The sequence below is a fragment of the Xiphophorus hellerii genome, chromosome 4 (assembly GCF_003331165.1).
Source record: "Xiphophorus hellerii strain 12219 chromosome 4, Xiphophorus_hellerii-4.1, whole genome shotgun sequence".
NCBI lineage: Eukaryota > Metazoa > Chordata > Actinopteri > Cyprinodontiformes > Poeciliidae > Xiphophorus > Xiphophorus hellerii.
In genome coordinates, this window is record NC_045675.1 from 10,056,076 (window position 1) to 10,079,116 (window position 23,041).

General features: G+C 35.7%; 1 protein-coding gene across 2 annotated transcripts; it reads left to right on the top strand.

Annotated features, from left to right (window-relative positions):
• Positions 1-6: 6 nt before the first annotated feature.
• Positions 7-21,165, top strand: LOC116718560 (aminopeptidase N-like). 2 transcript variants are annotated; one of them, XM_032560623.1, is made up of 21 exons: positions 7-162; positions 5,206-5,922; positions 6,041-6,183; positions 7,400-7,536; positions 7,680-7,806; positions 9,658-9,812; positions 10,036-10,149; positions 10,272-10,415; positions 10,702-10,767; positions 11,236-11,301; positions 11,396-11,571; positions 15,655-15,731; positions 15,859-15,992; positions 16,143-16,198; positions 16,274-16,421; positions 16,513-16,604; positions 16,687-16,797; positions 18,393-18,560; positions 19,613-19,753; positions 20,415-20,496; positions 20,615-21,165. In XM_032560623.1, exons 2-21 carry the CDS (start codon positions 5,321-5,323, stop codon positions 20,768-20,770), a joined length of 2,895 nt encoding a protein of 964 aa, XP_032416514.1. In that variant the 5' UTR covers positions 7-162; positions 5,206-5,320; the 3' UTR covers positions 20,771-21,165. The 2 variants fall into 2 exon arrangements, with proteins under 2 accessions (XP_032416514.1, XP_032416513.1); XM_032560622.1 differs by having other exon boundaries at positions 8-138.
• Positions 21,166-23,041: the final 1,876 nt, after the last annotated feature.

Sequence of the window (23,041 nt, forward strand, 5' to 3'; positions counted from 1 at the left end):
CCCAGGAAGACCTGTTCTAGCTCCCACCGCCAGGCGCACAGATGCTGACAAGTCTCATCAGCCAAGGATCAGGATCACTCCAGCTGAATCTCCACATCTCGTCAGGCTTAAAACAGGACATAAAGACAACATCAAGTGGTATGTACTGGATTCTCCTTGCAGGTCGGTGTAAATCTGCCCACATGCTGCGCTAAAGGCTGTTCTTTGATATATTTCTGAGGAATCTAGATGGAAAGGTTTTCTAGCTGTGTTAACGATGAAGGTTTCTCAGGGCTGGAGACAAACAAACAAAAAAAAAAAAGCTGTTGCCCAACTTTCAAGTAGTGCATGAATACATCATAACACATTTTCATTATTGAAGCACTTTAATAATATAGTCAGTTGCTTTTTCTACCTTCTAAAATAATCTTGGATGAATTTGGCCAAATAGAAAAGCAAACCTAGCTTTGCCTGAGTTCAAATTGAGAGAATTCTTTCATATTTGTGGTGAAGAGCAATACCTGTTGGTTTGATCTTTTTTTTTTTTGTTAAAAGTTTGACTTTGTGGTTATCCTGCATGTCTCCTGTTTAAGGAGCCAGCTTCTGGTTGTAAATTTTGCAGCTCCAGCAGATGCTAGTCACTTCTACGTTTAGATTCTGAAGGGAAACACTTAGGAGATGATAATGAGGTGAATGCAAAACACTACCTACTTTTCCTTGATGTTACTGGTCCTTTCACTTGTAAAAAGCAGTTTTTATTTTTATTTATTTTACTGAAACAGATTCCCATGACTCCTTATAATAACTGTGTGTCTGTTCATAGTACATGTACCCATGTCACGGGTGGACACACGGCTCTATTGTTGTACATTTTTTATGCTGTGAAAATATGTGACTTTGGGCCCCCAAGAAAAACATTCCTCCTCGACAGGATTATCCTGCTCTTTGTTGGCAAGGTAGACGGTCAGTGGCCCGTTTAGCTGATATTTGATATTAACTTGGTGCTGACACAGTGGAAACACTGGAGGAAAAACATGCAAATTAGTTGGATTAGTTTACAATGAGTTATTACAAATCTATTGCAATAACAGTTTTTTATGTGAGAAACTCTAAGGTTGTGTTTAATGTAATAGTCATGTGTTAAAAAAAGTGTGTAAAAGATCCTTATTGTTTATTTCTGCACAGGCAAATGCATTGGGATCACAGCGAATTCCATTCCAAACCAACACGTTGAGAAAAATGCACAAAATTTCTTATCACTACCAAAAGTGAGAGAAAAATAAATATTGGTCTCTTCAGAAGATTAGCAACTTTTTCACATTCCTCTGAAAAACTCAAACATTTACTGTAGATACAGAAAAAATGGCATTCCTGTGAATCACAGAGCTAACACTTAGTCCTCTAAACAGTGAGAACTGCTTCACATCTCCACTGCATGGAGTTGACCAACTTCTATCACCTGAGAATCAGAAGATAGAAGTTGGTGATAGAAGCGATGAATGCAAATCGACATTTTTTAAATGTTTCAGATTTCAATATGTCCTATTTTTAAGGTATGCTGTATCTATAAATAAAAAATGAATACATTTATTTGACTATTAATCTGTTTGTTTTGTAACATTGATTCAAATTTGTATGTTTTTATATAAAATATTAAACACTAAAATATGTTAAGAATTTTACTAACATAATTTCATTATTACACGTTAAATAATTACATTTACACAATGTAATCGTCTAAAAAGAAAGGACAGGCTTCAAATCTTTGCCCTTTTTCTGTGTGGACATTTCATGTCCTTCCTTTGCATGTTTTAGGTTTACTTACATTTTCTTTGTTTCCTCGTCATGCAGGTTAAGGTAAGATGTTTCTATAACCTGTCCAGATTTTACCCTTCTTCTCCTCCCATGCTAAAACTATGGGAGTATTTAGGTAATAAGGCAGTACATGTGGTTCAGAGGAAGGAAAGAACATTGACCTGGAAAGGAAGAGCTGCATTTTTGCCACACGACACAAGCAAATGGTGTGCTCTGTCTCTACAAATTTGTCAGATTTTCAGTAATCAGTTTTTACTAGTTAATGGAGTAAAAAAATTTTTTTAAATTGAGCTTGAGAAAAATCATGAAATTCCATTAACTTCAAATTGATTTTTATTTTTATTTTTGCAGAACTGACCAGCAAGACTTGAGATGTTTTTCTAAAATTTGTGTTGTTTTTTTTTATTCATAGAATGGAAGGAATGAGTATTCTGGACCTACATGAATACTTGAAACACTTTCAACATCTGTAGGGTCATGGGATGAAAACAAAAAACTGTTGACAGTTGTTTTAGAAGTTTAATGAATAACATGTTATTCGCTTAACTTTGTAACTAATGATTAATTGACTGAGCATTAATGGTTTACTACTATCGACATTTTTTTAAATGAGATGAGACTCCAGGGTGATGTCAAGCCAAAAGCATGTTTACAGATTTTTATTTATTTTACATTTTATCATACTAAAACCATAAACTTTTATTCTATGAGTGTTTAAAGTAGAAAAATGGTTTTCACATTTTTTTTACAAAGAAAAATCAAACCAGTGTGGCATACATTTGTATTCAACCACCATTACAAACAAGGTAATGGTGGTTAATTGTCCTGAATACAAGTAGTACAACCACTTGTTTTTCAGATAACTGAATATGTGTAGTTTAATCTTTCAAACTATTGGTGGGGCTGCTTAAGCAGTTGGAAGGAAAAGCCTAATATGTGAATAAATTATATTGTGATAAAAGGTCCAGAGAACTTATTTTAAAGCAAACATAAAGAGAAAAATTGTGATCAAATTACACTGTGACCAACAGTTTATCATAATGCTGAACTGTATGTTGTAAGAACAGAATCACTTTTACTAAGGATTTAAAGCAAACATGTTTGCTCTTCATGTGAATTAAAACATCTAGAAAGAGTTTTTATGTATTTATTTACTATTGAAACTAAAAGGAACCTCATAAAGCACTCAAGTAAACTTCTTAAGACAAATCAGTTTGTTGAAAAGCAGCCAAAGTACATGGAAAACTTTTGAAGACCATCAAGAAATGATGCAGATTATCTAAAAAGATTGTAGGTAGTGTAATAAGGGATGTTAAACTCATTGAATACAAAACAAAAATTCCAATCTGTGGTCATATTGGTTTGTAAGCTGAATGTTCATCTGGATGTTCAAAGATGTCCAGATGTCTTTGCTATGGAAGCTGCGCTATCTGGACGTACTATCATATTGAACATTTTCACAATGAGTATTTGTGATGATCTTTTAAACTAATGGGTGTATAAGTTCTTTGGTCAGCTCAAAATGTACATCAGAGCATAAAAATGCTTTGCTGCCAGATTTACCGTACAGACATTACAAACTTTCTAAAGATAAGTTCTGACAAATCAAACTTGGACTGCCAGCAAGTTGGAGCTGGAATCATCTAAGATTAGCAAGCAGTAAGTTGGACTATATTGCCAAAAGTATCTCCATCTGGCTTCATACACTTGTGAATTTAAGTGAAATTCCCTTGTTATTCTGTTGGATTTAATATGAAGTCAGCCCAATCTTTGCAGGTGAAATCTGCAATCTGCGATTGATCTGTGAGGGCTTGATTATTTGACAGTCTTTCTGGGATTTTCCAGAGTAGGCCATACATCAGGTGCTCTCATGCCAAACCTGTTATAACTTATTAATTTTCTTTAGTTCATGTGTTCTGTCTCTGCATTTCATGCATGCAATATAGAAAAGCTGGTCTGCATGAACATCCTCAAACTGTTCCCACAACGTGGGGTTCCTGATGTAGACTAAAATGTCCTGACTCAGAGCTTCTTGTACTAGAACTAATGGCAATGCTTTGCAGAACCACCTTTTGCTCTAACAGGTTTACTCCTGTTTTGACCTGTATTTAACTCAATGCATTGTCCCAACAGCTCTGACAGCTTCCCTGTCTCCACCAAGAAAAACATCTGCAGAGCATGTTGCTGCCACATTCATGTTTCACTGAGGGGTTGGTGTGTTCATGTGGATGTGCAGTATTAGTTTTTCTCCACACATAGACAGATTTTGCATCGGGGCCATAAAGTTAAATTATGGTCTACTGTGACTGGGTGCCTTCTTCCACATTTTTGCGGTTTCCTCTGCATTACCTGTTGCACTTCAAGCGGTTTTCTTTATGCAATGCTTTCACAAGGGCCAGATGTTTGACCAATAGTGGTTCTGCCACCTGAGCTGTGGATTTTTACAGCTCCTCCACAGTTGCTGTCAGCTTCTTAGCTGCTTCTCTAATTGATAGTTTCTTCAGTTAAGGTGGATGACTGTGTCTTAATACATTTGCTGCTGTTTCATGCTCTCCCCATTTTTAAATGAATGATTGAGTATTACTCTGGGAGATATTCAAAGTTTGAGATACAGTATGGTAACCCAACCTTGTTTAAACTTTACAACTTTTTGACCTGTCTAATATGTTTCTTGATTGAATGTTCTCTAATAGTTCTCTTAGGTTTTCACAGAACAGCTGTATTTACAGACCCATTTGATAAATTAGAATATTATTGTAAGGCTCATTAATTTTAGGAACTTTATCAGTAAGTGGAACACATTAGATAGTTTAACTATACTCAAATGGATGTTTGAAAGCCTTTATTTCTCTTAATTATAATGAATTTGGACTTTATTCTGATGAAAACATGACATTTAAAATTAGAATATTTAATCAGACCAATAAAAAAGAACTATTTTTAAAAACAGAAATGTGGACTTAATAAAACGCATGTTTATTACCTGCTTAATTGTTATATATTTTTAAAAGGTACTTTTAAATTTGACAGAAGAGAGTCATTGGGAAGTATAATTTATTGAATATAACTGCATACTGAGATAAAATTACACAGAGATGGACTCTATTAATTATTTTGGTGACCTCTAAAGTCAGGTGGTTGCACTGGATTTTATTCGGCGATGTTGGAGGAAAATGAGACAAATACTAATGCACACTTTTCAAATGTTTAGTTCTAAGAATGTTTAAGACCATATATCCTTTCCCCTTGCCTTCACTACTATGTGTTACTTTGTGTTGTTGAAGCACATAGATTTAAAAAAACACACAAAAAAACATACACTGACATTTATGATGTGAAAAACTGCAATAGATAAAAATATGTTTAAATGATTTCACAAATAATTGAATTCTTCTCTACTTTTTTCTTTAGGTGTTCTGTATAGATCTTTTTGCCATATTAATACCTCAACCATTAACAGAGAAGAGCTCCAGAGTCTTGGACAAACAGTGACTGAGGACCCGCAGAGCTAAACCAAGAGTCAGAAATGGGAAAAGTCTACAATATCAGTAAAAATATGGGCCTTGGACTTCTTGTACTCGGAGTCAGCGCTGCAGTTACAATAATTGGTTTATCTATTGCTTATGACAAGCAAAGGGCCAAGACTCAAGGTAAGCCTGGAGATGAAGCCAATACCGGTAGCACATCTATACCGCCGACGACCCCTTTCACCCCAAAGGATCCCTGGGATTATTATAGACTTCCAGACTCTCTCGTCCCTCTGACTTACAATGTGACTTTATGGCCCAGACTGAAGCCCGACGCAGACAACATGTACATCTTCACTGGACATTCTTCTGTTGTCTTTAGGTGTAAAAAAGAAACAGATCTTATACTTATCCATGCCAACAATCTGAACTTCACCATGTACGGTGGTAACCATGCGAAGTTGAGTGGCCGGGGTGAAGCTGCTGCGCCTGCCATACGGCGCACTTGGCTTGTGGTGAGGACGGAGTATCTTGTTGTTCAACTGAGCAGCAAACTAGCAGTGGGAAACTCCTATGAGCTTTATACAGAATTTAGAGGGGAGCTGGCAGATGACCTGGAGGGTTTCTACAGGAGTGAGTACATGGACGACGGTGTAAAGAAGTAAGAAATGATGGATAATTTTGCACCATAATCACACTTTTGACTAAGATGGCTTTGTTGTTCTATTTACCATCTTGCTGTCTGTTTTGTGGTTATGTTTAACTTGAACATTCCTCAGAGTTCTCGCCACCTCTCAGATGCAAGCAACGTATGCCAGAAAAGCGTTTCCCTGCTTTGATGAACCAGCCATGAAAGCAAATTTCAGTGTCACTATTATTCATGAGCGAAACACCGTTGCTCTCTCCAACGGCAAGGAAATAGGTTGGTTTCAAAAATATTTTTTTACACTTTGTTCAAAATAAATATGCTAAAGTGTTGTGTTTGAAGACAGACTGACATGACACTGTCATGAAGATGTCTTCATGGATATTTGTGACTATTGTTAAGTGTCATTCGGTAAATAATGACAGTTTTTATAAAATGTTGACATTGTTTAAAATGTCTTTGTTATGACAACTTGACATTAACAAAGAATCATCATCTGTCATAAATATAACAGGTATTAAATATCAAACTTTAAAAAGTTATGTATCTGTGTATTAATACACACCCTGTCATTTGTTGTTAGACCATCACAATTGTGTCATTAATATTTTTTCCTTATCAATCAAACATGCTATCACTATGTTTGGTTGTTAGTATGAAGTTTGTTGTCTAAAATGTTTTCTTAGTTTCACTCCAGAAGTAATGACATACACATTTTCTAAAAAGTCTGTAGCTCTCCCATGCATGGATGAAATTTTTGCCCACGCCCTTTTGTGAATACTGATTTTAACTGAGTCAAGTGAGGCCTGCACTGCTTTTGATGTTGCTCTGGGTTCTACTGCATTGTGCTGTTGGACACTAAGGCCCTGAAGTGTTTTGTAGACTGACCACTAATGGGAAGGTTCATCATCGCTCTGTATTTTTATGTCTGTGATTCCCTAGCATCTTTTGCTTTAGAAATATCTTCATAATCAGGTACAGGCTGATAGATGGCAAAGATTTTCCTTGTCATCTGTACTTGAATTTTTTAATATTTGGTCATATGTTGCTTTTTTGAAAAGAATTCATGTTGTCAGACAGGTTCTACTAATGGATTTCTAGCAGTAATCAAGCCTAGGTGGAGTTTGGGAAATTTAAATCAGTTCATTAAAAAGTTTGCTAAATCAAAACTAATTCATGATTTAACAAGTGCTAAGTTACTTTTCCACAAAGATTCAGGCTAGCACATATTCTGTGTCTAATGTAAAAAATAATTTTATGAACTGAAACATTTAAGTGTGATTAAAAAAAAGTAAGAAATGTGTAAAGTGAAATACATTTTCACATTCCTTTATTGGAAGATTCAGTGCTTTGAAATGCTTTAAGGAGAAATGTCTGTTGTTACTATCAGACTGTAGAAAATAATTAATGGCTTGAACAATTTGTAAGAAAATCTGTAATGTTACACTGTTAATGCCAACAGAATGTCTGGCTTGTTTTTGTCTTTGCACAGATTCTTCAGAGTCCATACGTGAAAATGTTCCTGTCACAGTTACTACATTTGAACCCACTCAGAAAATGTCCACCTACATATTAGCATTTGTCGTCTGTGAATTTGGCTACATTCAGTCAAACAGCAGCAATTTGTTGGTGAGAAAAAAATGTCTTGTTTTTAATGTTCATTGAAATATTCAGGGATAGCTTCATGCTACTTAATTTGTGCACAAAATTGGCCTTAAAACAGCCAACCACACCATTTGACCAATTGAATTTGGTTGTAATTTTCTTTACAGATTCGAATATGGGCTAGAAGAAAAGCCTTAAATGATGGGCAGGGCAATTATGCTCTTGCAATTACAGGAGCAATCCTTCAGTTCTATGAGAGATACTACAACGCAACGTACCCGCTCTCTAAATCAGGTAGGTTAAATGTAAAATAAATATTTTGTTACAAAGAAGTTGTGTGACCAAAATATTTCTTCTCAAGTGCCTTTGGGACAATGGAGAAAAACAAAGAAGATGTTGTTATACGTATTTGTACAAATCAGTGATTCTTGAGAAGAGGGACAAAATTGGTTTAAATTTTCCCAAAATATTTTTTAATTATTCCTCAAGCTTATGTATACAAATATGACAAATAATGTTTTGGAAATGTAAAAATGCCAAGGTGCAGGCTCCCAGTTGCAACATTTTTTGAAAATTACATTTTTAATGTACCTGACCCAGAAGTTTGTCATCACCATCTGACAAAAATAAATGTAAAATAATTTTTTAATGACCCTATTAGTGATATTTTTACTCCGTTTTAAGACAAATGCTTCTCAAGAAACAAAATAAATATTATTTAAAACAAAAAACAACATATAGGCCATCTGAAGCAGCTGACAGTGCATGACGGAGTTAACACAGAACTGAAGGTGGTGATAAACTAGTGAGTAGAAAGAAATATTTGATACATGTGCAGTAATGCCATTTATGTATAACACATTAAAATGAATTAACTGCACATTTAAGTGAGATTTGTCAACGCCATCACTGAAAGAGTCACACAGTCAGTTAAAAACTGTGACGGAGTTGACGAAATGCCAAACTACCTCAATTTATATGATGTTATTCTGAAGGAGGCCATATTGTAGCTCATCAGGTCCATGAAATCTTTACAGTATACTAAAATTAAGCATTTATTTCAGAAAAATTTCATCAAAGTTTTGTAAATTGTCAGTTATTGTGTTGACACATCATGGTTGTGTCGAACAACTTAGAAATAAAACAGAAGGAAAAAAGTAAAGAATAACATAAGCTAACCAGAGCTGCTTAGTCCTCTTAGCAAAGGAAGAGAAAGGAAGAGGTTATGGGGTCCTCAGAAGTTCTGATGCCCCCCAATAATGCCTGATTTTTTTACATTCTTTTTATGTCTGACAGTGTTGACAAAAACCTGAAACAAATTTCATTTGAGTTGCAAAATATATAAAAATTATTCTTAATTAAATTTATTGATACTTTTTAAATTATTTATTTGAATACTTATACTTAATTGTAAAAATATATTAACTAAGTATTCCTTTAAATGTTTTAAACTATTATAATATATTGAGTTCTGCTCCAGGATAAGGGATTTTACAGACACCATCTACTACAAAGTTTAAAATAAAAAATATTCACAAACACCAGGAAAACATACATTGTTGGGCTCACATGGCCCAGGATAGTTTAGTCAGAAAATTTTTTATTTTGTGTATATTTTATTGAAATTTTGTGCTTTATCCATAGGACCCGTTTTGTCCCTCTTCTCAAGAATCACTGAAATACTGCATTGTGCTGTTGGACACTGAGGCTAAAACTGCTGGTAGATGTGTAGAAACCTTTCAGAGTACTAAAAGCCCACCAAGATGAAGCTTTCATTTATATGTAAATGTTCTTTTCCAAATTAGTGTCCATCTAATCAGGTTTGAATGGTCTGTGAGATCCTGAGACCATAGGGCAGTCTCAATCCTGAGTGAAATCGGCCTAAGCAAGAGTTAATTGACAAAATAAGAATGCTAATGCTATGGCTAACCAAAACTCAAACTAAAAAACAGGACGATACTAAAAGGATTACAAGAGCAAAATCTTTTTCTGTTTTTGTTGTTAGGATCTTTCCTTAGTTATTCATTGTAATCTTGTGTGACATCTTCTCCAGTCAGGATGAAGCAAAACAAACCCATACTAGTACTTTTATGTGAATTGCTGTCCGCTTGGTTTTATAAAAATTTTTTCCCTTGGTCTCTGTAGATCAGATAGCTCTTCCTGATTTTAATGCTGGAGCCATGGAAAACTGGGGTCTGGTGACATACCGGGAAACAGCCCTACTCTATGACTCCAACCTTTCCTCCACAGGAAACAAAGAGAGGGTCGCAACTGTCATCTCTCACGAGCTTGCTCACATGGTATGTTATTCTTTTCTTCACAAACACCTTACTAATATTTCAGAGGTTTTGAGTAGCTCAAGTACAGAAGGATTTATTAAATCTGCTTCCTTTTTTTTCAATTGGCTTTTAGGTTAGACCTAAACCAGGCCTGTGTTGACCAGAATCAATGTTTATTAAATCATTTTTGCTTTAAAGTGGCAACTGAGATTTCATCATGACAAAATATTTGATTTTTTTCTAGTGGTTTGGAAACTTGGTGACTTTGCAGTGGTGGAATGACCTGTGGCTAAATGAAGGCTTTGCTTCATACGTGGAGTACCTTGGAGTTGATTACGTTGAACCCACCTGGAACATTGTAAGATTAAAAACATCTTGAAAAGACAGATTTAAATTTTTTATCCATGAAAAGCTCTCAAAGCCTTCACGGTGAATAAGGCTTCAGAGAGTTTGTCCTGACTCCTTTTTGCTTCAATCCAGAAAGACTACATCATTCTGTATGATGTTCAGAAAGTGTTCGCCATAGACGCCCTGGCCTCTTCTCACCCGTTGTCCCGCAAAGAAGAGGAGGTTAATACGCCTGCCGAGATCAGTGAGATGTTCAACACCATCTCTTACAACAAGGTCTGATTCTTTAGGAAGTGACAACATTTACATACTTGCTTGGAAGAATGACTAACAAGCTTGATAAAGTTGTGATAATCACAGTCAGGGATTTATGTAGCTGTCCCTTGTTGATCTTGGCCCTTTAACTTGAGCCACTAATCCAGCACAGTGTGTTTTGCCATTGTTCCGAATCAACAGTGTTTTCTTCACTGTTGACGAAAAAACATCATCAACAGTGATGATGTGTTTCATATGAAGTTCAAACTTCTTGAATTCTTGTGGTTTACAAGTCTGTTCTTTTCAGGGCGCCGCGGTGCTTAGGATGCTGTCAGAGTTTCTCAGCGAGCCTGTGTTTGCCAAAGGACTCAGTGTGGGTAAAAGCAACACCAAGAAAATTTTTTTCCATCTGTTTTGTAGTTAAATATCCTGTTCAATTCAACTTAAAAACAAAAATGTTAATATTGTTTATTTTCATAAAGTAGCAACAACATTTGGAAGTGTGTACACGCTTTTACTAATTCTTTCCAGAAACTCCTTTTTGATTTAATGTTAACATCCAGTCATTTTAGGTTGACCTTCTATAATTTCCAGTGAATTTAATGAACCTGGCATAGTTCACCAAGATTTTTAAATGGCACTGATCCCACCATTTCACTGGAAATGTCACTTGTGAGTTTTCTTTTTGGCATAGTGATGATTGGTAGTTATTTAGTTGGTAGGTTTGACAAAAAAATGAAGGCTGAGCAAGATTTTTCTTTCACATTGTCATGGATATGTTGGTCATAATGATTTATTAAATTCTTTACATGTTATTTGTCCTGTTTTGTTTTCCTTTTAGTCTTACCTCAATGAATTTGCCTATAACAACACAGTACATACAGATCTGTGGGGTCATCTCCAACAGGTTTGTCAAAGTTCAAAACTGACAGATGTGCTGTGCCTAATTTCATTTGGTTTATCTGGAAAAATATATAAAACTATACTTCTTTTTTTCCCAGGCAGTTGCTGACACACCAGATTTGCATGTTCCCTGCACTGTACATGACATTATGAACCGCTGGACTCTCCAAATGGGCTTCCCAGTGGTCACTATTAACACCACAACAGGAGGGGTCAGCCAGAAACACTTCCTGCTAGATCCAGATTCGAAAGTGGACAGGCCGTCCCAGTTCAAGTACAAATGAGTTTTCCTTTACTCTTCTTCAATTTTATAATGAACAACAATTGAAGATAGCACACAAAATTAATAGCTTAAAACCTGGGCTGATGCAACCTAAACTGTTAACTTAGGTTAGTATGACTTACAGCTACCCAGAATTAAAGTTAGTAGAAAATTTAAAAGTTACACAAGACCAGTAAAAAGAAGATTTTTTTTTTATTACAGAAAACTTGGCCTGTTAATAAGTTTGTCCATGATCTTTACCGGACTTTGTAAATTGCACTTTTTTTTTTTTTTTTTTTGTATAGCACATTTCAGCAGCAAGGCATTTCAAAGTGCTTTACATCATAACAAACACAGAATCACAATGCAATATAGAATCAATCATTAAGTCAAGTTACATCAATAAATTTGTAATTGATTACATTTCAAATACAATTCTAAACAGGTGGGTTTTCAGTTGAGATTTAAAAGAAGTCAGTGTTTCAGCTGTTTTACAGTTTTCTGGAAGTTTGTTCCAAATTTGTGGTGCATAGATGCTGAAAGCTGCTTCTCCTCGTTTGGTTCTGGTTCTGGGGATGCAGAGCAGACCAGAACCGGAAGACCTGAGAGGTCTGGAAGGTTGATACAATAAAAGCAGATCTTTAATGTATTGTGGTGCTAAGCCGTTCAGTGATTTATAAACTAACAACAGTATTTTAAAGTCTATTCTTTGAGCTACAGGGAGCCAGTGGAGGGACTTTAGAACTGGTGTTATGTGCTCTATCTTCCTGGTTTTAGTGAGAACGCGAGCAGCAGCATTCTGGATCAGCTGCAGCTGTTTGATTAATTTGTTGGACAGACCTGTGAAGACGCTGTTGCAATAATCAATACGACTGAAGATGAACGCATGGACGAGTTTCTCTAGATCTGGCTGAGACATTAGTCCTTTAATCCTGGAAATGTTCTTCAGGTGATAGAAGGCCGACTTTGTAACTGTCTTTATGTGGCTCTGGAGGTTCAGGTCAGAGTCCATCACTACTCCCAGGTTTCGGGCCTGATCGCTAGTTTTCAGTTGTAATAACTGAAGCTGTGCATTGACTCTAGATCGTTCCTCTTTAGGTCCAAAAATAATAACTTCAGTTTTGTTTCTGTTCAGCTGGAGAAAGTTTTGGCACATCCACACATTTATCTGTTCTAAGCATCTGTTCAGTGATTGGATGGGCTCTGAGTCACCTGGTGACATCGTAATGTAGAGCTGTGTGTCATCTGCATAGTTATGGTAGCTAATATTATTTCCTGTTATAACCTGAGCTAGTGGGAGCATATAAATATTGAATAAAAGGGGTCCTAGGATTGAACCTTGGGGTACCCCACATGTGACCTTTGACCTCTTTGATGAAAAGTTTTCAATTGAAACAAAGAAATCCCTGTTCTTTATGTAGGATTCAAACCAGTTAAGCACTGGACCGGAGAGTCCGACCCAACTCTCCAGTCGATTCAGTAATATGTCATGGTCAACAGTGTCAAAAGCTGCACTGAGATCCAACAGAACCAGCACTGTGGTTCTGCCACAGTCCGTATTTATATGGATGTCATTGAACACTTTTACCAGGGCGGTCTCTGTGCTGTGGTGAGCACAAAAACCAGACTGGAAGGAGTCAAAGAGGTTGGTTATAGTTAGGAAGCTAGTTAATTGTTTACACACAGCTTTTTCAATAACTTTGCTGATGAATGGGAGGTTGGAGATCGGCCTGTAATTCTGCATTAGTGATTTGTCCAGATTGTTCTTTTTTATAAGTGGTTTGATTACTGCTGTTTTCAGAGCCTGGGGGAAAACGCCTGACGAGAGCGATGAGTTTACTATTTGGATCAGATCAGCAGCAATAACAGGCAGGACTTTCTTAAAGAAATGTGTGGGTAAAACATCCAGACAGCAGGAACTGGAGCTTATTTGACTTATAATTTCCTGTAGGGTTTTATAATTAAGTAGTTGAAATTGGGTCATTTTTCCTGTATTTGTTTTGTTTGGGCACAGCATTGGTACTGACTTTATAGTGGATGTACAGATTAATCCTCTGATTTTTTGAATTTTCTCTGAAAAGAAGCTGGAAAACTGGTTGCAGGCGGCAATACATTGGAATTCAGGCGGTAACGTCACAGGAGGGTTTGTGATTCTGTCAACTGTTGCAAATAAAGCCCGAGCGTTGTTAATGTTTTTGTTTATGACATCTGCAAAGAAAGCCTCTCTTGCATGTTTTAGTGTTAAATGATAGTTACGTAGTCTTTCTTTATAGATGTCACAATGAACGTGGAGTTGAGTTTTACGCCATTTTCGTTCTGCCCTACGGCAGAGTTGTCTTGCAGATCTAACTGTTTGTGCATTTCTCCATGGAGATTTCTTTTTACCAGACACAACCTTCATTTTAATTGGGGCAATGGAATCAATAATATCTGAGACTTTAGACTGAAAATCATTTACCAACTTATCTACATCATTACAGCTTAAGGGTGAGGAAGAAGAGTAGATTTGATTAAAAGTTTCTGCTGTGTTTTCAGTGAGAGAACGTTTTGTGATGGTTGCTGTTTGTCCAAGTGGGTTAAAAGATAAAGAACTTTCAAAGATAACAGCGATAACTTAATACCGGGTTTGGGCTCCTTTTACTTGTATCAATGCAATGTGGCATGGGGGGCAATCAGCTTGTTGCTTTACTGAGATATAAAGGAAACTTAGATTGTGTAAATATCAACCTTCAATATATTTGCATGGTTTGGTTTGGTGTACCTCATCTTCTCTGACAACAACCCGCCAATTCTCTCTGAGGTCTTTTGACAGAATTGCTGACCATTCAAGCACAGTGATAGAACTTTAGAACACTGAGCTTCAGTGCTTTTTCTCTGACAATATCTGGTTCAGAAATTGTTTACAATTTGTACATCTTGTCGTCAAATGACCCACATATGTGAGTGGAAGTTCTCCCCCGTCTATTTCTTCACTATGACATCAAGTTTGTAATCATGTCTGTTGCTTACGCATCTTTTTCCACCACACTTTTTCCTCCCACTCTTTATATAAATACTTGTGTAGAACATCCTTTTTTTTTTTTTAGCAATAACCTTTTGTGGTTTAGGCTTCTTGTGAGCAAATCTGACCAACAGCCATTTGTCATCAATTATTTTCTAGACTGTGTGCGCCATAACATGGTCATAACTTCCCATTTCTGCTCAAAATACCTTTTTAAAAACTGGTTGCATGCAATATTAAAATTTCCCAAGAAACTAGTTTTGGGGTTTTTGTTTTTCCATCGTCATGGGATTTAAACCATGACAATGAAATAAACTTCCTTTATAATTTTTTTAATTCAACAATTGAGTTTGTGGTAATGCTGGAGTCATGAGATTTTCCAGAAGTTAATGATTTGGATCAGGTTCAAAAACCGCCACTTTCTAAATATGGAAGTTGTACTTCATTAGTCCCAATGGGTAATTTATTTGTAGCCTTTCAGTCCTGCGATTACCATTTGGTTGTGGGCTGAAATTGTAACTTTTAAAACTTTTTTCTTGAAATTACATATTCGGTAGCAGAGCTAATGAGAGCGATCTAAGTCCAGCCACCATGCTATATTTTACACTATTAAACAGAAATGACATTCTACCACAACACAAAATAGTTTGGATAGATTACACACCAAACCACTCTTCTTCATAATTTATATTATGCATTTCATGATATTGTAAAAAAATAAAATTTAATTAAATGTAAATAAATAAATGTAAAAAATGAATTCAATCTATTTAGAACTATAGCGCTCAACCATGATTTACAGAAGTAACCTTTGTATATGCAATAATGCAAAGTGAGTTTTCTGGTGAGATTCTGTAAGATTTAAAGAAACGTAGGCTTGAATTATTTCACTCCACGTATGATATACATGTAGAGTGAAATATGTTTCAAATTCATTAAAATACAATTGTAGGTCTCCAAATATCATTTTTATAGGAATCCTGAAAAACATTTAATTATCAGAGTTAGACATAATAAATGCAACAAGCTGAATATTGTTTATAAATGTTAAGTATATTGAGATTAAGATTGTATCTTTTCATTTTTCTGTTTAGTTATACATGGTTTGTCCCAATAAAATGGATGAAAAATGGAGTGGATCAGCAACAATATTGGCTTCTGAATAAAACAGGTACGTTCACAGCAACATGTACTGCAACGTCAGAATTGTGAGCTCTGGAAGAACATGTTTGACTTTTAACTCAAGGGTGAAACTAAATGCATGTTAATGTTCCTTAATACAATGCAAATCCTCCAAGACACCCATGCTCAGATGAGAGTTTCTGGACAGGAATGGGTACTAGCAAACACAAATGTGTCTGGCTACTTCAGGGTTAACTATGATGCTGAAAACTGGGATCGTCTCCTCTCTCAGCTTGACACCAGTCACCAGGTGGGTAATGTACTATTTTCACTGACATTATTCTGTGTACACAAATGGGTCTGATAAACTGGTGTCGGCATCAAAATGCAAACCTCTCCATGAGTTTTATTAAAGTAAAGCCTCTTCACTTATTTGTATTGGCTTTTTTTCTTCTGTCAGGCTTTATCTGTCATGAACCGAGCTCAGATCATCGATGATGCATTTAATCTGGCAAGGTGAAAAATGGTCATAAAAAAATTCCACAATGTTTTTTTTTGCAAGCATATAGAATATTTGCTTCTTTCATTTAGGGCAAAAATAATCCCCACAGCATTGGCCCTGAGAACTACAGAATACCTGTCAAAAGAGAGAGACTATATCCCCTGGGCGTCGGCTCTGAGAAACCTTCAGTACTATATTCTCATGTTTGATCGCACCGAAGTCTACGGACCTTTGCAGGTTAATTTTATTTTGTGCTAAAAAGGACAAGCTCTTAAAAATAAAATGAAATTTCTAACCCCAAATATTAATTGTTACATTTCTGTTTTAGGCATACCTCAAGAAACAAATCAAACCACTTTTTGAATACTTTGAAACACTCACAGCGAACTGGACCAAAACACCAATAGAACACACAGACCAGTAAGCAATAAGCATTCACATAACATATCTGACAGATGCATTTTAACTTGAACTCCTCATGATTTTAGATGCTTCTTTTCAGATATAATCAGATCAATGCTGTTTGGATGGCATGTCGTACGGGTGTGGAGTCCTGCAGGAAACAAGTCAGCAGCTGGTTCAGACAGTGGATGGGCAACCCAGATCACAACCCGTGAGTATGAAGGAAATCATATCTGTTTGTGCTTAGACATGTCCTATTTTGCCTCACAGAAATTACTTTGGAGAGTTTGTTTACCAAAGTAATGACCTTCACCTTCATTGACTATATTCCTCCAGTTCACTTCAGAATGTCCTTCCCAGACTTTTAGGTCCCAAATATGAGGGATTTAATGAGTATGAAGAAATGTGTTGTTTGAGTGCCTGCCAATAAATTTATCTCATATGAATGTTTCTTTTGTGGTTCTAACATTCATAAATATCTCATTAGTTTATTCAACATACTGTAGACTGGGAACCTGTCCAGTAATTTAAAGGAATGATTACATGTTTAAATCTTTGACTGTAACATCACCTCCAGTCACAAAAATATTTTTTTTGTCTGTCTCCACTTTAAGAAACCTTCTTTAAAAATAAATTAATTAATTAATAAAAAGAAAAGTCTGTTATTTGCTGTATAACGTCTGGTGATGATTAGCCAATCATCACTGATTGACTAATCAGTCCCTGTGACGTCTCCTCTCTCAGACGGTCTCTTGGTGAGTTGGGACTCTGAGTCAGTATGAATTGCAATAAATGTTTTTTCTGCTACTTTTCTACTTTCATTTGAATTTCATGGAAAATTCTTGCGAAGATTTTTTGTGTGGTTTTGTTTTCCTCCATATCTTGGATACATGTTGTATATCACTTTGTATCTCTAAATACTTTCACCATCATATCCAAATCGGTTCCAAATGCATAGTAAAAAGCCACTAAGACAACAAAAACACCTTTGTTAAAAGCAACAGCCTTCTGGTCTGATTTACCAAAGTGTTAACCAAGCTGTTTGTGCCAAGATTTCCCCACCAGCCAAACCTCGAGACAGGACTGTGGGAACTGCATGAGCAAAAGGGTCCAGTAAGATTTGTGAGTGAGACAACAAACCAATTTAGGAACACCATTTAGTAGCAGTTCTGGTGTTGAAATTTGTCGAGTAAAGTTGTTAAGAGAATTCCACCTCCTTTTTTCTTCTTTCTTCTCTCAAACTGACATAAAGATTAAAATCCAAATTAGGTAACAGCACTCATTTCTATAGGCTCTTGGGAGCTGGACAAACTCTTAGTTTAGATAAGAATCTTTTGAATTTTCTGTTTATAAAACTTACCCTGTTTGGATATTGTGTGTACAGTAAAAATGTTGTAGTCTCCTTGTACCTCAGATTTGTTTTTTGAGGGAGGTGGAGGGAAGACATGAAGCAAATGTCCCAAAGTCAGGAATCAAACAGGCTTCGTCAAGGACCATACCTTTTTGTATGAGGCATCCGTTCTATCTGTACTCCACACAATTCTCCTTATTTCTTTTTGCTTAGTAAAATCACTAGTGCTTAAATCTTCTTGTGATCAATGATAAGATTAATTATTAATTATGTTGATTACCAGTACCCTTTGATTCATTATTATCTTTTACTGAAATGTTGTTTTTTTTGTGTTCTAGCTATTATTAACCCTGAAACATCTTGCTGCTTTTTTTGTTTTTGTTTGTGATAGAAATTGCTACATGTACAGAAATTACAACACATTCTTCTGATCTCTTATTCATTCTGCTGACCAGGATTCCTTCCGACTTGAAAGCTACAGTTTACTGCAGTGCTATAAGCCTTGGTGGTGTTGAAGAATGGGACTTTGCCTGGAAGATGTTTCAGAACGCGTCTCTGGCATCGGAAGCTTCCAGACTCAGGTCGGCTATGGCCTGCACCAAAACACCATGGCTCTTGAACAGGTGGGTGCTGCTTTTGCATCCTGTGCTATCCCAGCAGAAATATCATGTCTAGCTGCTTATTAAAGACGTTAAACTGTTTAATCACAAAGTTAAACTCCATTTCACTTATTCCCTCCCAGTTTTTTCCACCATTTATCTTACATTGCTAAAGGCTATGGTCTCCCAGTTGCTTCTGTGGAGTAGGTGGATGGGCAAAGGAAGCTTTTCAGGGCCCACTTAGAAATTAATAATTAGGAGCTGATTTTGCAAATACTCTTTCAGTTAGAAATATTCCCACATGTAACTTAATAAGGTCTTTAAGAATTTGATAAATAAAATAAAATAAAATAAAAATCTGATGTTTAATCAACATTATGTCAAAACAACAAACAGAAATTTACTAAAACATCCAGTTTGATGTATGGAGATCTGTTATGAAAAATGTATACATTTTTATTTACTTACTAATTATTTATAACATTTAGACAAACTTTAGCAAATTTGCAATCAGTTTAATCATGAATACACTTCAAGTATACTTGAAGATCACCATATATGTTGAAGGCCACCATTTTCACATTAGATACATTTTCTGTTAGTATAATGGCCTAAAAATCTAAATACATCTTAAATATATTAATTGGATTGGACAGTAGAGAACAGTTTGTGAGAACTGTTGATGTATCTTCTTCTTCCTGAAGGGGTGGGTCATCTCTCAGTGGAACATATCAACAACTACTGTACCTGAGTGAAGTTCAAATAGGGAAGGGTAGCCCAGGAGATGAGATCAAGCAAGAAGGAATGTTCAGTGATTTGCAAATTGTCTTAACCATTATCGCTTAAAAGCTACAGACATCATTCAGTTTTAGATATGATGACAAAGCTGCAAATTTGAGTGAGGTTGCATAAAATCCTAGACCAAGATAAGTGTTAACAGTAGCTCTCAACGTCTCTGGCAAAGGGTTAGAGCTTTAATTATTGTTCTTTCTTCCTGCTGGAAGTAACTAATTTTGATTCCAAATTCTGCCTGCTAATTTTATATACTTCTATTTGATGACTCTGTTTCGAGGCAGGTATCTGGAATATACCCTTGATCCGAATAAGATACGCAAGCAAGATGCCACCTCCACCATCCAGTCCATCGCGAATAATGTTATAGGAATGCCGCTGGCTTGGAACTTTGTCAGAGCAAAATGGAGTTACATCTTCCAACAGTAAGAGGACACTTCAATAAAAACAAAAAACACATTGCAACATCGCAGTCCAAAGGTTTTTGGGAAGATTTCATGTGATTTATAAATACAAAGTAGTGCATAAATGTGAAGATAAAGAAAGGTGATACATGGTTTTAAATTCAACCCACTTTTAATCTGATACCTCTAAATAAAATTAGTTTAGATCACTCTAGATTTACTCATGTTAGATAGCCAAGTCCAGAGCTGAGTCCAGTTGAGAATTTGTGATCAAATATCTCTCCCTCCTGTCCCTCCTCCCTCCTGTCAGAGTGACCTTGAGCTATTTTGGCAAAACAGAACAAGCTAGTATTTCAGACAAATCTGGTAAAGACAAACCCCCAAAAACTTGTAGCCAAAGAATGCTGAAGCTTTCTGAGACAACAAAACAGAATGTCTCTTTAAAATCACACACTGTGAGTTTTAACTGACTCATGTTGCTGAGAAAAACAAGTTTTCAGCAGATATAATCATACCTTCTTTCAACGGTGATTCAGAAGCACATCATAATATACAGGAATCCCATTTCAAGTGCACATTATTTTGGGGCTGGTTTGGGGATATTACAGAAGTCACACATCCCTTAGTGCATTTTTTTGTGCGCAGTTTTAGCTCTGTGATTCAACGCTATCTTTTGTTAAAGGTACGGAAGAGGATCTTTTTCCTTCTCTAATCTCATCAATGGAATCACAGTGAGGTTTTCCACAGAGTTTGAGTTGCAGGAGGTATGCAGCCCACACAGCCACAACTACAGACTGGATTTTCCTGAGGCAATTTAAAGGAAAAGAAATGCAATATATGCAAAGGTTCAGCTGTCTGTTTTGTTCTTTTTCTCTCTCCCAGCTGAAGAAATTCAAAGAAGAGAACCTCCATGTTGGTTTTGGCTCAGCTACCATGGCACTTGAGCAAGCCATCGAAAAGACGACAGCCAACATAAAATGGGTGACAGAAAATAAAGCTGAAGTGCTCAATTGGTTTACTGAGCAGACTGTGAAATGAAATTTCAGATGACATGCAGCTTTTCTATTTTCTGGGATTTATAATTGAGAAAAACAATAATGTAAAGGAAAAATACAGCAAAATCTGCACAAAGACTTTAACAGTTGTGATACATTAATAGTATCAGCTGGAAGAATCAGAAACAGTCTGCACTTTTTTATTATATCCTCACACTATATTTTAAAGATGATGTATGAAAAGTGTGATATACTCTATATTCAATAAACATGACACGCTGATCTGGTATGAGGCAGCAGCTGAGATGTTTAACTGTGACTCTATGTGGTTTAACGCAGATGCTGATAAGAAATTTCATGCAAACTTCACACTGTGAATCAAATTTGTTTTCTTAAAATATCACAAATAAATAAATTAATAATAAAAAAAATTCTTTCTTTCTGTGTTTGAGTACTGATCTATAACATTTCACAAGTAGATTCTATTGTAAACTTTAATAATAAGGAAAATGGCATAAAAAATATATCCCAAAAGTCTTTGATTGTAGTATCAGTTGTACTTAAAGGCTTAAAATGTTTAAACATGGATGCTATGCCAATGTCAATATTCTAGATTATACAAATAACTGTTTAAATATTCAGGGAACACTATTTGATGTGCAGTCAGCTATCATCTGGTGTTTCAACACTTCCACACTATAACAGATTAGAGTAATAGTTGTGTTAATTGTGTGATGCACAATTAATCAAGCATGTACAACATGAATGAGAAATTAATTGTTGTATGGTGAGTATGTGGTGGAACCCCAATTCAAATTCTGCTTAAGGGCCCCATAAATCTTTGGGTGAGCTCTGTCTGCCGCCAGAAGAGATATGTTATTTTGTCTATGCAGTGCTTTTCTAAACCAGACATTTTTTTTAATGATAAACCAATGTAAAGTTGTGCGTAAGTGTGACCTGATCTCAGTATGATTATAATTGTTCTATGAAGAACTGTTTAAGTTGTAAATGGTTGATAGAAAACCTTAGTGAACACACAAGATTGATCAGAGGTGCATTAAATAAAGGTTAAGTTATGAAATAGCATCCCAAATTTTGAATATCACATAGTACACCTTTCAGTCCATCATCTATAAATTGAAAGAGCATGGAGCAAATGAAAGCCTACCAAGACATGGCTGGCCACTGAAAATGTCAGTGTGGGTAGGGAGGGAATTTTGAAGTGTCCAAATCCTAATGAAATTGAGAATCAGTGGCAGGGGGGTCTTTATAATGTGACAAAATGTGAAAAAGTTGAAAAGGATTGGATGCTTTTGGAAGGTACTGCAGCTGAATTTCAACATTAGAAATTGTCTTCTACACCACTTTCAGGTCTTTCAGGTTTCTTCCTTATTTTATTTTTAAGAATTAGTACGCTATTCTTACTGGTATCTAATCCAAAGTTTTTAAAAATAATTAAGGCAATTTACATCATCATTAAATAATTCAGACATTTATTCATGAAAAACTGACAAGGTACCCTTTCGTCAAATTCATATTTGCCAAATACTGCAGTAAAGCAGTATTTCACAGATGCCCCACCCCTTTCACCATATGTGGTGAGATGTCCCGCCCATTTTACCAAATAAGGTGTCGTATACAAATCATCACAAAAAAGAAGCCATACACCAATGGAAAATATATGCTGCTATTTCCATTTCCGATGACTGGGGCACAGAATATGATCTTTAAGACCAGACCAAGATAAAACTTTTTCATAATGTGTTGAAACTCATAGCTGTACTGCTCACAGTTGTTCATTCAGCTCAGTACTTTGTGTACAAACACAGTACACAAAGAACTGTGTTTATACTTTTCATCTTCATCTTTCTTGCTGTAAGACTTCTCTTCCTCCAGGCTCTTTCTGATTGCCTTCACTTTCTGCTCCTTTTCCTCTTTTTGTACATGATATATATACAGTATACATACTGTATATTACCATTATAGATAAATGCATATATTTTGTCTTGTTTTTATAATAGATAAAACAAATACAGTACATGTGTTTTGTCTTTCAAAAATCATAAACATGTTGTGTTTTTCACTCTGCATAGTAAAACATACTGCAGTCAGCAATTTTACTATACAAATAAAACAAACAAGCAAAATAAATCATCTTAAGTTTGTGCAAAGAAACTAAGTAAACTGTTGTTTTATTGAAACAACACTGGTGTCATGAGACCCTTCTCAGATATTTTGCACAAAAATAAAATTAAATAGAAATAACCATTATATATTTAATTTGCAACCAAATATTGTTTATGGTGATATAATG